This window comes from Cydia amplana, chromosome Z (genome assembly GCF_948474715.1).
Source record: "Cydia amplana chromosome Z, ilCydAmpl1.1, whole genome shotgun sequence".
Classification (NCBI taxonomy): Eukaryota; Metazoa; Arthropoda; class Insecta; order Lepidoptera; family Tortricidae; genus Cydia; species Cydia amplana.
In genome coordinates, this window is record NC_086096.1 from 17,123,784 (window position 1) to 17,139,510 (window position 15,727).

General features: G+C 36.8%; 1 protein-coding gene across 2 annotated transcripts in view; it reads right to left on the minus strand.

Moving 5' to 3' along the window:
- The window catches only part of LOC134660832 (DNA-binding protein D-ETS-3), a 96,239-nt gene that overhangs the window by 65,640 nt on the left and 14,872 nt on the right, over positions 1–15,727 (minus strand). For both annotated transcript variants that reach the window (XM_063516662.1, XM_063516661.1), the window contains exon 3: positions 10,557–10,640. In XM_063516662.1, the coding sequence (XP_063372732.1) occupies positions 10,557–10,640 (84 nt within the window). The remainder of the gene's footprint in view (positions 1–10,556; positions 10,641–15,727) is intronic.

Genomic DNA, 15,727 nt, shown 5'->3' on the forward strand with positions numbered 1-15,727 from the left:
ATGAATTCCTTTACAAAACCTCTAATAACATCCAATGGAGCATCTGGACTGTCAATATACTTCCATTGGTTTTGATATACATTCCAGGCTTCCCGGAGACCATCAAAGTTTTTGCCAATAGAGATGTATACCCCCGGGTCATTATCAGGGTTTAAACGCATTTTTCTGTAATTATCGAGTCTTTTTAGTTCCTTTTCTTTTGCCTCTAGTTCTAACCGTTTTTTTTCTGCTTTTGCTTCAGCTTTTTCGGCTTTTATTTGTTCAGGAGTCTTTGGGTTGCCGCTTTCAGCTTTTTTTCTTTTTATTTCTGCTTCTCGCCACTCAATGAATTCTGGTATTGTAAACGTTTCTCCCCGTACTACTAAAATAGAACCTCCTTCATCTGGCCACGGATACTCATCAAAGAGACGGACTGCATAATACCATTCACTAAACCATTGTCTCATTTCATCAGAAATGTCTTCCATAATATCATCTTTCCTTAGCCTTAAGACATGAGTTTTCTCTTTAACATTTGCTTCCATCCATTCCTTAAAATATTTTTTACGAAATTCACGTCGGACATTTCTTACTTTTTCAAGTTCGGGTTTAGCTGATGGAGGTAACCAAGATGGAATAATCATTCCAAGAAGCCTTCTTCGTTCATTTTCTTTAGTTCTCTCCCTTTTAAGCAACATAAAACGTCTGTATACTTGTTGTATCAAGCCGGATGCTTTTATACGAAGCGATTCTCTTGCTGCAGGCTTTTTTAACCCAGCCAGTTCCAAATACAAATTAGTGTCATTATTATACTTTTTAATTTTTTCTCTGGTGATCTTACGTGCTCTCTCCATACGTTGAATATTCCATAAATGTCCATTATATACTCTTAAAAATTCTCTTTCAGCGATTTCTTCTGGAGACAACTGTTCAGATCCTTCTGATTCACAAATTTCTTCACCCATTGCCAATTTTCTACGGATTTCTGCTTCTTTTTCCTCTCGTATTCTTTCCTCTTCTGCTTGTCTTTCTTCCTCTAATCGTTCTGCTTCAGAAGGAGTCGGCTCTGGATCACCTAACCGATTACCAGCAAAAATTTCATCAATTATGTATTGCATTTCTTGTTGACGTACCTCAAATGGATAAAAATATGGAGTAATTATTTGTATATCTTGAGGCACTAAAAGCAACTGCTGTAATGCATTTTCGGGGTATGTATATTCAAATGCTTCTACTTCTTGTAATGTCCATTTTAACTCGAGAATGCGACATGTTAAAGCATCAATAATTGCTTTTATACACGGTCTTCTTTGAATTTGTTCCATCTGATCATAAGAATCACATAGTTTGTTGTACAGGACGCAGTATTTGCAGTACACCCGTGCCACCAGTTCCACGGCTGTAGCCTGCGGCTTGATGCCGAGGAAGTTGATAGCGAACTCTTGCAGGCGGGCATCTTCTATTAAAGCTGCATTGAAATCCTTTTTAATTTGTAGCCACCGTTCGTAATAATCTTTGTTAGCCATTTCGTAGATTTTGTGATAAATTAAAAATAAAACAATCTATATACAAAAACTACCAATAAATAAATTTATAAAATTAATTACATTTCTAAGTCATTATCATATTTGTCACCGCGACTTTCTAATGATAATGACATATTTGACATTATTTTTAGCAAAGAGTATTTATTTTAGTAGGTGAGCACTTGGTGAGCTCGCGGCGTCCCTTATGGCCGGATGGCCTTATTACGATGGCCCAGCGCCGGCCACTCCAAGAGACGCATTTATGCGTTAGAGGGAGCAAGTGATATTACTATCTCATTCTACCGCATGGATGTGTCCCTTGGAGTGGCCGGCGCTGGCCCATTGTGTAGACTTGTAGAGGAGCCATTAAAAGATATAAATAGTCGGCGCTGAGCGGGTATTTATTCGTCCCCCTCGTGTGTCGAGACTTCGAGATGCTGGTGCGCTGAGGGTAAGACCTTCCTCCGTGAGCTGAGTCGTCGCCTGTTTGAAAGGGGCCTTGATCCCCGCTCCGGGTTTTTCCTGGTGTAAAGGCTGTCCATCGCAATCCAACGCGGCAAGGCAGCGAGCGTGATCGGCACCTTTGCATTGGGGGCAGCCCGGGGCGGTTTTTTTTATATATATTTAAGTTTCTACAGTAAATTCATGTTTCCGTTGGTAAGTCAGGTAAGGTTACCGTTTCAAGTCATCTGGGATATGGGTATATAGGTATCAATGCGTTCAGTATGATGCCCTGAATAAAAATAATATGAGATAACAGGTCTGAGAACGCTAAAGAATAAATATGTTACTTAGATATCTAATCTGAGGATATTTTGTAGATGATACCTAAACTATTTTAAAATTAGAGCTTGCCAAAAGGAAAACGACCTGGGGGCCGATTTTTGAATTTCGATCGCTCGATTTCGTCACTCGAAAATCGGTGGAAAACGGCGAAATGCTGATTTTTGAAATACGAGCGATAGAAATTGGGAATCTAGTGGTATTGACCACTCGTTTTCAATTCTATTACTAGAATTTACATGGCTAGTAGTGGAGATATTACTGAACGAAATACACGAAATCGAGCGGTCGAATTTCAAAAATCGGCCCCCTGTTAAATTCTATGTTTTTTTGACTGATCGTCATGATAAGACTATGTACATACATTCCTTAAGCTGGTTTATATATGAACATAGACAATTTTATACCTTTAAAGTTTAAACGAGCAATTATTGTTTATTTATCGTCGGGAGACCGAGCTTTGCTCGGAAAACATAAAAACTCGAAAATGTGCCCTTTTTCAGAGATAAAACCTAGCTAGATCGATTTTTCGCCCCCGAAAACCCCCATATAGCAAATTTTATCGAAATCGTTAGAGCCGTTTCCGAGATCCCCGAAATATCGAAAAATCGATCTAGCTAGGTCCTATCTCTGGGGAAACGCGCCTTTATGAGTTTTAATATGTTTTCCGAGCAAAGCTCGGTCTCCCAGATATTAGTTTCTATACTTGACCGATTGTCATTATTAATGTAAATGTAAACAAATGTACTAGATAAATTACAAAGCAGGTAACAAACATATACATTGTTATTTCGTGTATGTACTTATGTAGTGTTATTCGTATAAATTTTGTTTATGTTTCAGTTTTCAGCCCGGTTTCATTTATTCAAATCGAACAGATATCGATGCAAAAATAGTCACATTAAAAAAACTAAGGGTGTTCTCTGACAACAATACCCACCCCCTAGCTGGTTACAATAAAAATGTTTTAAGTGCGCCTCCGTACGTTCCATTGAACATGTGAATCGACGGCGCACGCGCTGCCGGCTACTTCCGGAGTGTGACGCGTGCCGCGCGCCTTTCTGCCGCCCGCGCCGCTGTCCAAGCGATACCCGACCAACGATGTACGATTAGGACACGATACCAGGCGTGGCTCACTCCGCGATTTCGTCGCTTTGCTACAGGTAGCAGGCGTGACTCACTCCACCATTTCGTCGCTTTGCTACAGGTAGCTAAAAGTACATCCGTTCCACACCAATTTTGGTGGCTAGCCATAAGCCGCGCGTGGCGCTGTCGCCACCTAGCGGTCATATCTGTGCTGATCGTAACAGACGCGTTTTGTTAGAGAGTGAGTCTTCTGTACCTAGTACTATTATTTATTCTGTGACGACACCGACATGTGTCAACAGACGGTTACTTCGAGATTCCTAATTGTAATTACCGTAGTACCTATTCACAAAACTTTTTGATGATTTCTTCTTCTGTTCTTCCATGGCGAGTATGCGCCCACTGTTGGGCAAACGCCTCTCCATGCAGCCCCATTTGCCGCTTCACTCCACCACCTGCAATCTTTTTAATGTCATCCTCCCATCTTTTTGGAGGTCTGTGATCTGACTGATCTGATTCTGTCCTAAGTCTAATTTGGCAAATGCCGTTAAATACTTAGAAAATTACGATTAGAATAATTTATGTCGCTAAACATAGGTTACATTTGTAAGGAAGATGACACATAATATAATACCATTGAAGTCCGTGTTTTACTCACAATGCAGGTGTACAAAATGAGAAAGATATTCAAGTGAAATTGAAAGTGAAGGTCTTTATATTATTATTTTGTTTTACATAAAATAATAGCTGTTTGCACAATGTTAAACTTTATTGTCGTTAACTGTGTACAAATGTACTAGATAAATGTAGAAGAGCGGGGCTTCCTGTCACAGGTATTATACATACTTACTAGGAAGTCCCAACCATGAATGTGTTATGTTGTATACTATTTAACGAAATAAATGCTTTTGATTGATTGATTTTTGATTATTAGGTATTCAATGTAGGCATGTTACAATGCACTTTAATGTCAAAAACTACCACCGGTTCCAGAAAATGTATCAAACATTATATTAATAAAACACAGTTTTTGGTAATACCTAAAATATGTAAGTATACATGTATATCAGTATTAACTAAGACGCAATTTTTACACAAGGAAAGGATTGACATGTTTTCGTGGTACCTATTTTTCCACAAATTAACCTCTTATTTTTCATTTAAATTAAAATTAAATTTTGCATAATTTCAGTAAATTAGTTTTCCCTAGTTATTAAAGTTGTTCTTGTAGGTACTATTAGTATTAGGTACTTAACAACTTTTATAAAGTTGATACAAAAAGCACTCGCTTGTCTCTTGCACCAACCGGGACTGTAGCTTGTCCGAAATGCAACCTAACAATGATTTATTTGGTATCCCTCCTATGTATTCATTATGGGTGTAGAAATTTAAGCCATTTATTTTGTTAACTCTGTCTCGGGCAATAAAGTTTGCTTGGGGTTGGATTAAAGGGATCACGGCACATGAATAGTTTGTAATCTTAATGTTAGTATTGAGATTATTTTTAGTTCATTTGCATAACGAGGCAAACGTTGAATTTTAGAATAAGTACATTACAAATGATTTTAGGGTATTGCAAATGCAAAATATGTACGTAAATTTAATACACGTTACTTTTATCATCAGATAACGTTTTTTCAGTCTTCATCTAGTAATTTATCAAGCGCTAAACCCAGTATTATCGCCTCATGCGGAATATATACTAATAATAATATAATATAAATATGGTACGTAATGCTAGCATGGTAGCTTAGCATTTAATGAGGTTAATGGTACCTACTCAAACAAGATGAATATGTATTCATCAATTTAAACCTACCTACTTAGAATAGAATAAAATAAAAACAACTGTTCTCAATATCCTAAATCTGTGTTCAATACCCTACTTATTTATGTCCAGCTTTTTTTTTAATTTAGTACTCGTTTCGAATTATACGTTGGCGGTGTGAATATTTATGTTATAACTAATCAGTAAATACAATATTTTATGTACCATCACGGTTCCCACGAACAGATCTCTTCATTAGCGTCCATAAAGCGGTACTCGTTAAACCGAATCCGTGACAAATTAATGCCGACTGCAGTGATCGCCGCCGCCGCCGCCGCCCAGCCGGTTAGCGATCGTGATGCGCCGGAACCGAACGGCAGAATGATTGACTGCCCGATACGAGGGAGCCTGAGGGCCTACCGCGAACCACGTTCGACGTGATGCCTCCCTGTCACACTTACGTACGAATTTACAAGTGCGACAGAGAGGCAACACGTCGAACGTGGTTCGCGGTAGGCCTTCTGCAAGCGCGAGCTCCCCGGTGCTACGACAAACGCCTAATTTACACTCGTCCGCAGCGTTTACTCGATTCCGAAGCATCGAAATTATATTTTATTTTGTTTTTATTGCATGATTGGATATAATGTTATTTAGTTGACATTTAAGTAAACTAAAAGCATATAAATCTTTAGAAATATAAGAGCCTATATACTCTAAATAAAATTAAAGGTATATACTTATATATATTTTAGTTTACAATGCCTGTGTCTACTACCCATAATGGTTACCCAGTTATATGGTTATAACTTTTTATATTTTTATTAGATTAATTTACCTAGTTAAAAGGTTTAACGCGACAAAAAATGAACAAAGTAGTGAGCATAGTTGTGTGTACAGATAAGATTTTAAATTAAAATTACCACTACTTTCCATGACCCATGCATGACTTGACAGCTTAATTAAAACATTATTGAAATGCGGCAACAATTGGAAGATAAGCGTGTCCCATTACACCAGCGCAGCAATTACCAGGACAGTTCAACCCCACATCTTTTGGACCGCGGGAAAAAATCAAAGCTCGGCACGGTTGTCACCGCGAATCGGCATCGCTTGCCGCGCACGCGCATCGCACCCCTCGCCACTCGACATTGATACACCGTAAAAAATTAAGCCACACTTACTGGTGCCTATTATTTCTAACAAATTAAGCAATGGAGTATGTAGTTAAGGTTGTGATGTGTGTTTTGAGCAGGTTACGCGAGCGACCATTTATAGTTACACACCTAACTAATTTAATCAGCTTTAACATGCCATAAACACAAAAAACATAATATTCTTCATTGGTCTAGACTAGAGACTATAACACTTCTAACAAAGCAGAGAGAGAGAGAGAGGGAGAGAGAGCTGGTCCTTTTTTTACTAATGTAAACTTTACCTAAAACGTTAATGTTCATATTTAGATGCTAACATAAATATCAGCAACCTAGTATTACATATATTTTTTTCCACATAAACGTATTCCATTTTTACGCAATTCATAATCAATATTATATTTTAAAGTTTTTATTATTCCTTAAATTATTTTGAAATCCGTGCCTTTATATAAATAAAAAGCCTTTTAAAAACGCAATTGTCCATTATGCACCAAAAACCTCTTCAATATCGAGGGTCCTTAATTAGTAGCAAAACATGTGACGGCGCGTGCCGCTACTTACCCACCGCTTCGAGGCTACTAGGAATAGGATCTACATTACTACAATAATTTACACAATTTAGCAAATTAAGGTCTATTCTTGCCGGCCTTTGTTTAGGAGACAGACTGCTAACCTTATATGATATATTATGTATATATTAGAATTAGGGCGCCTTGTGCGCAAACTTCCACTGTATTTCAAACTAACGTCCACAAATAGTAAGTTAAGAGCAAGGGATGAATTTAAGCTACAGATGCCACTATGTAAGACCTCTTTATTTAAGAAAAACTGTTATGTGATGAGTATTCTTGTGTACAACACGTTGCCGTATGAGATAAGACAATTAGCCGACAAATTATTTACTACCAGATTACACAAATGGTTAAAAGATAAATGCTTTTATTCTTTAAACGATTTTCTGGATTACTCTATTAACTAAATGTATATTATAGTGACTGCAAATTAATTACCAATATCCTTATAATGTATGTAATAATTAAACTCTACTTGACTTGCATGTTATGTTAATGATTTTGTATTGTTTACTAGGTAAAGTTTGACATTGTAATAAAGGTTTTTTTTTAGCTTTAAGTTTGGATAATTTTGGCTAAACATGTGACACTGAATTAATTTACTTTTGTTATCTGTATGCAATTACCATGTTTAAGCAAATAAATATTTCTATTTCTATTTCTATTGAGTATAGAAGAAAAAAGAAACATGTAGAAACTAATAAAAAACCTACGCCAATTATATAAGCACACTTTAAATTCCATTAAGACGTTAAATATACCTCTAGGACGATATGCTTCGACGCACTAAAATTATAATAGTCACAAATATAGAAAGCTGACAGCCGCCATTGTCCTTAACCGCTTCACCAACCGAAATGAATATCTCTTTGAAGTTAGGGAGGTAACTTTTAATTGTACGACAGCGTCGGTTCTTTCAGATCCTCCTTGAAGCTTTGACCGCACGCTTGGCTAGACAAATATAAGCGTCTTTACGGGGCAGCAACGACAACTTAACATGCCAACTATTTTCTGCGTAATTAACTTTTTGAGAGACAAGTTAATTCTAATAAATGTTGTAGGCTTTTGATCACTGATGTGTTGTTAGATAGGATTTTTTCATCCCCTAAGCGAAAGTAAGTTTAAAGCTGCTAAAGATTATTTTCTTAGCTTGAGAGGAGTGAGGAGTCTAACGCAAAATTGTAAAAGTAAGCACGTTATATTTTAATTACTGATAATTTTAACAAAGACAAATGCCATAAAAAATCACATGAAACCTAGATTATATTAAATTTGCAAGGTCAGATAAACCTTATTAAGTGTAAATAGTAAATATAACGTTATCGCGATAGAAAAAAAACACGAAAATCGTCTCTGATTTACTTTAATGTCAATTGTATAGTCTCCTCCTTTAAAGTGGGGATGATTCTTTCTTATTTGAAGTATATGGTGTGGTCTATCATTAGATAGGTTTTTCAAAACGAGTTGGGGTTTGTAAAAACTGCTGTGATTAATATAATATTTTCAGAAATAGCCGGTCCGTAAGGATAAAAACTTTTGAAACATGATGAGTTCAAAAATAAAAGTATCTAAATTTTAATAAAAACAAATCTCATCTTTTGCTCGCAAAAAGTTCTCTTGGCCCGTTTTTTTTTATTTAATTATTAGGGTTCCGTAGCTAAATGGCATAAAACGGAACCCTTATGGATTCGTCATGTCTGTCTGTCCGTCTGTCCGTCCGTATGTCACAGCTACTTTTTTCCGAAACTATAAGAACTATACTGTTGAAACTTGGTAAGTAGATGTATTTTGTGAACCGCATTAAGATTTTCACACAAAAATAGAAAAAAAAACAATAAATTTTGGGGGCTCCCCATACTTAGAACTGAAACTCAAAAAAAATTTTTTCATCAAACCCATACGTGTGGGATATCTATGGATAGGTCTTCAGAAATGATATTGAGGTTTCTAATACATTTTTTTTCTAAACTGAATAGTTTGCGCGAGAGACACTACCAAAGTGGTAAAATGTGTGTCCCCCCCCCCTGTAACTTCTAAAATAAGAGAATGATAAAACTAAAAACAAATATATGATGTACATTACCATGCAAACTTCCACCGAAAATTAGTTTGAACGAGATCTAGTAAGTAGTTTTTTTTGATACGTCATAAATCCCCTAAATACGGAACCCTTCATGGGCGAGTCCGACTCGCACTTAGCCGCTTTTTAGGGTTCCGTAGCCAAATGGCAAAAAACGGAACCCTTATAGATTCGTCATGTCTGTCTGTCTGTCCGTCTGTCCGTCTGTCCGTCTGTCTGTCCGTCCGTATGTCACAGCCACTTTTCTCCGAAACTATAAGAACTATACTGTTGAAACTTGGTAAGTAGATGTATTCTGTGAACCGCATTAAGATTTTCACACAAAAATAGAAAAAAAACAATAAATTTTTGGGGTTCCCCATACTTCGAACTGAAACTCAAAATTTTTTTTTTCATCAAACCCATACGTGTGGGGTATCTATGGATAGGTCTTCAAAAATGATATTGAGGTTTCTAATATCATTTTTTTCTAAACTGAATAGTTTGCGCGAGAGACACTTCCAAAGTGGTAAAATGTGTGTCCCCCCCCCTGTAACTTCTAAAATAAGAGAATGATAAAACTAAAAAAAATATATGATGTACATTACCATGTAAACTTCCACCGAAAATTGGTTTGAATGAGATCTAGTAAGTAGTTTTTTTTTATACGTCATAAATCGCCTAAATACGGAACCCTTCATGGGCGAGTCCGACTCGCACTTGGCCGCTTTTTTATTTACATTGTCAGTCACAGTTTTAATTGAAATAATATGTATATTTAGGATTTTTTTAATTTAAATAAAAACTGAATCCTGCGAGACTGTTTTCAGAAAACACATCATAATCAATTAGAGTAGAGTAGGTAAAGTTGAGTCGTTGTCAAGAACGTTCTCCGTTTCCTATGGGGAATATTCTCGAGCAAGAATGTTCTCCATACAAAACAAAGAACGTTCTTGAGAACTACACAGCCATGCTGGTTTCTGGATCAAAACTATATTGATGGTAGTCTCAAGTTTCGTAAACCGGGGATATAGAGTACCGATTTAACACGATTTTTCAGCATTATGTTTTTTTTTAATACGCAATAAAAATGTGGAACCAAAGCATCGCACCATTTCATTATGACGTGAAGCAACTACTACATTGCTACTAATATAAAACAATCTAACAGGTCAATTCCAACAATATAATGTGATATTGATCTAAAATGGATCTGACTTCATTCCAATATAAGATGGTTCCAATCTCCCTTAGAGGACGTGCTTAATTGCGCATTAGGTACGTCAACCTTCAACCAAAAACGTCACTTTAGACACTGATAGATCAGTAACAGATCGGTACCATATTAGAATGAGATCTACCTAATACATAACCAAAACTCGAACCCAAAAACGTCACTCTTGACACTGCAGATCAGTATCATAGCAGTATCAGATTAGTATCATATCAGTATCATGTTGGAATGAGATTTAATAACTAAACCTCGAATTGGCCTCTAAGGTGTTAAAAAAAGAGACACTTGCTACGTATTCAATTAGTTATCTATCTAATTCTATCTGTAGACCAAAATAGGTATATCTAAAATCCATCAAGGCTGAAGAATGGGAAGGAATTAGTGTCAAAAAATACCTGAACATTTGGTGGCACGTAGAGAATCGGACAGCGTCGGTGTGGAGTAGCCCTTTCCGAGACCGCCGGCCAGTTTGTCTGATCCTGCGGGTAAAGTTACATTTTATTTCTGACTGCCGTATTCGAACTTCAAGATATTCAAAGAGACAAGAGACGACACGTACTAGATCCATTCTAGATACGTTATAGTTTAGATTTCAACTAGTTCTCTTTTGCAGCGCAATTCGGGCAACCAATGTGACTTTTACGATAGATCGTGTTAGATATCTATTAGATGTGAATTAGATCTCTAAGTAATATTTTGTGGAAATCGTTCAAGAGTATCTCCAGAATCGCGGAAATGTCAAATTTGACAGATTAGATCTTAAACATATCGTTATCGTATCTTGGCGATGTCTAAAAGATATCTAATAGATGTCTATTACAAAATCCGAATCGGGCCCATATTAAACTTTTCAAATTTAAGGTTAATTCACGCAGTTTTTTTAATTTACACCAGTGGAAATGACCTACGTCATTAATTAACACCTAATTCAAGGAGCATGATAATTATGTATTTCGATTTCAATTCTCATATTATATAATTTCATTCCAAAGAATCAATAGTAAATTATTTACTTTAAAACAACATTTCATTCTTACGAATATTGTCTGGTACACAAATAATATTAATAAAAAAAACCCTCTCCCACGTTTATGGCGCTACGACTCACGAGTAATACCCATTATTCCGCAATGCTCTACGCAATATGTTTAGAGCTATTTATTTGAAGAGAATAAATAAATATGTCGCGCACTTTTCGGGTGGTCACGGGCAGCGCATAAATCTCAAAATGAAGGGGAAGAGCTCATCATTACTGGTATTTCTATCGAACAATTAAGTACACATTGTCCTGGCTACGGTTCCCATGAAATAGTGAGCACAACATGCTGATGTGACGGATCTATAGGGAGTTAAGTATCAAGAGGTCGACATGATAATTTATTTCTAAACGCAACGGTAATAAGTTGTTATTTGCTTGCGCTTCTTTCATTCACCCTTCCTTTAGACTAGCATGCGCTTGCTGATGTTTACGTCGTGCGCGGGCGCAAGGCAGCGCGCCATCTATTGTCATTGCTAGGGAGTTAAAAATGATATCACTCGACGTAATGCGCACACTATTATAGTGCTGATTTATACAAGGTTTGCGCGTGAGTGGCCATTGATTGTGTAGTAATTGTTTGTTTTTGCAGCGGGACGGGGATGATCCTGTGAGAACGCTTTCAAGTGCGGATTGACTTATTGGCTTAATGTAAGTGTTTAATGATGTGTTTTGTTGTTTGCTTTTATTAGGGGCTGGTTGATACGCGACATACGGTTTTTTATCCGCCAATAGCTTGTAATATGTAGTTAATTTATTCTTAAAACAATTATTATAAGACTCATTTTTCTTTGCAAATATAAAGTGTTTGTCAAGTCCCTACTTGTGCTCGATATGTTATTATTAACTAATAAAGTAATCGTATTTACTAATCATATGGCGTTATATAGAAATGAATACTAAATACTATAAGCAGAAAATGTCATGCGGAGCGGTCCATGTGGTCTAATTCCCTAAATGCCCAGTTTGTCCGTTAGGTCTAATGCCCAAAATGTCTATTCTTCGAAGGTCTAATTACCCTAATGTCAAATATGTCGATTTTGTCCATTTCCCCTAGTGTCCAGTGTGAGTGAGTCGAGTCATATCATGAATACAGAGATTTGATATTTTCATTTATCTTTGCTGTTCCCGAAAGTTATCGTTTAGTGACGCAAATTCCTACATGTTTGATAAACAGATAAATTATAAACAAGCAACAACGGTTGCACTCCGGGAGTGCCGATAGAAGTGAAAACTCACCTCACTATGTTACCGACGCCCGGTAACACGATACATACGTTTAGCGGAGGTATTCTATTTATTTATTATATATTATTATCATTCTCAAATAAGGTCACATTTTCCATTGACATGTTTATTTACATTACACAATGTCAAATTATTTGAATATAGGTCTTTACCTATGTTCAAATAATTTGACATTATTTGAACATAGGTAATTAGTTCATTAGTTGAAAAGGTATTTGACATTTATGTTGCGGACTCCTTTTCAAGACTCTTTAGTCTTGAAAAGGAGTCCGCAACATAAATGTCAAATAACATTCACTTTTTCTTTATTGATTTAAATGCCATTTAAATGATGAGTGGCCACCTTACGAGGCTTACGGTCACGTGATCGCCTTACGCCCCTTACGGTCACGTGATCGCCTTACGCTGTCTCGAGTTTATCATTTTTCCCCACCTCAAAAAGTGCCCAGCGCCACTAAAGAAGTTTTCACTTCAAAAAAACTTTGGTCTTTGTCACATAGTACCTATTATTTTGCTTACATGTATTTTGCTTCTTCACCTAAACGGCAAATGGTGGCCATTTTTTTCACTTTCACTTTTAAATAGGTGATGAAACTGATGAAGTCAAAAGTAAGTAATATAAAACTATATCACATTATGGGCCCGATTCGGATTTTGAAATAGACATCTAATAGATATCTTTTAGACATCACCAAGATACGATAACGATATGTTTAAGATCTAACCGGTCAAATTTGACATTTGCGCGATTCTGGAGATAATCTTGAACGATTTCCACAAGATATGACTTGGAGAGATCCAATTCACATCTAATAGATAGCACTATCTAACGTAAAAGTGACATTGGTTGCCCGAATTGCGCTGCAAAAGAGAACTAGTTGAAATCTAAACTATAACGTATCTAGAATGGATCTAGTAAGTACCTGTCGTATCTTGTGAATATCTTGAAGTTCGAATACGGCAGTATATGTGCCTGTGTAGTAATATGTTTTTACAGTACATCTGGTACTCCATTACGACGTCCTGTGCTATAATAAGCACATTACGTAACTGCATCGAAAATTTAAAGGGCCATATGTACTGTAAAATATACGATATACGTGCGAATAGGTAATTCGCACTTGTATCGATCGTAAATAACTAATAATTATGTACGTAAGCTACGTAAGGTCAATGTGGCTAATTCCGTCATAGGGACTATTCCGTCCACGACCGTATATTTATTTGATTTTCAATCGTAGGAAAAAAACCATCTGCGTTTGATTCCTGAAACTAATAGCATTCGCTGCGAAATTATCATTTTTGTTCGTTGTTCGAGAAAGACGCTAGTAGACGCAATAGTCCCTATGATCGAAAAAGCCACATTGTCCATAATAAAACGAATGTTTCAAACTGACATGTATTGTATCATACCGACTAGCCGAAATTCACTACTTCCCTTTAAAATTGTGCTATATTCTACCGGGCGAGCCGTCTACACTAATGAATATAGATTGTGAAACAACAAACCGACCCCAGCCCTTTCGCTTGCAATAAACATTAAAAAATCAATAAGCTCGTATCAGGCACGTTATGAAATGATTTATTGATATATATTTTATCGCGATAGTATCTAAAGTACGGCATCATAATTGATGACAATTGGTGCGTATACTGTATAGATACGGTGGGCGATAGGCGCGTGAGCGGCTCTAGTACTCCTGCTACTTACGTACCCTCCCCAAAGGACTAGTGTAAGTATGATTCTCTTTTACATATAGCTGTTACGTATCCTGAGATCAAACTTATCCTGGTTCGACTGAGACGAGCCTGCGGCAAGCGACAGAAACAACCTCCCCGTTGGGGCGTTCCGCAATCATTCCTGTGTTAACAACTCTTTAGAGCTCTTGGACTTATACATTTTAATACGGCGCTCTTAATGCCCGCGAGATTAGGCTACCATTGGACTCGGCGCGCGGATTTTTGATGTTATTTGAATATTATGTAAATCGCTCTCAATTTAATACTTGTTCTTAGGTAGGTATGTTCCCTTTGTGCAGAAAATATCTTCATTATAAAAATAAATTATTCTCAGAGAATTTACCCGTAAGATAAGATAATATAATCATTTATTTCATTTCAAATCCATATGAATTCGTGCCATCATAACAAGCGTCCGTAGGAAACTATCTTATTAGTACTAGGTACCTAATCATTAGTCACAAGGTTCCTGGTTTTAAAATGTTTTTGGAGTTACGTAGTCAAAGAGGAAAAGTTTCGACATATCAAGTTTCGCCTGGCGTTTTCTAGTTTTGAACGATTGTCACTTGGCTAGGCTCTTCGGATTTTTAATGAATCACACTAACTAAGGTCCAAAGACAAATTGAACTTAAATAACAAATACACAATTACTCATGAATATCTAGGTTATATCTTGTTTAAAATAAATAACGGAACATAGAATTATTTTTAACAAGCGCAATGTCGATAAAAATGCAAAGGCATATTCAAAAGCAACAGCCTTTTGTTTGCAAATATCGTCGAGGGTGCACAAAAAAGAGTTGGCGGACAAAAGAACAGATCTCGAAAAAGAACTAACATTCTCGTCTCATCGCTGAACATTACGTAAAAAAAAATTAAGTAGAGCGTTTTTCTAGGGTTTGAAACCTGTTTACGTAATTTAAAAAAAAAATACAAACGTATGGTGGCCTAGCGGTTAGAGCGTGCGACTTGCAATCAGGAGGTCGCGGGTTCGAACCCCGGCTCGTACCAATGAGTTTTTAGGAACTTATGTACGAAATATCATTTCATATTTACCAGTCGCTTTTCGGTGAAGGAAAACATCGTGAGGAAACCGGACTAATCCCAATAAGGTCTAATTTACCCTCTGGGATGGAAGGTCAGATGGCAGTCGCTTTCGTAAAAACTAGTGCCTACGCCGATTCCTGGGATTAGTTGCCAAGCGGATCCCAGGTTCCCATGAGCCGTGGCCAAAATGCCGGGACAACGCGAGGAAGAAGAGTAATATCTATATACCTATTGCAAAAGTAATGAAAACAAACACCCATCGAATGAGCCATTCGTTTTGAAAAAAAATAACTATTATAGTACCTACCTACCTAGCTTAAAGATTAATTCAAACAACGTTGCTCAGTTAAGTTGCACTGCTATGAAATTAATCCGTTCCAACCTACAATTGAAAATTGTCTTTTCCAACTCGTGCCTCGTTAAAGCCCGGGAACCGGCTCGCTTACCCTCGGCTAAGTTTTGAAATAATGAACTCGGCGGAGATAATAAAATTTT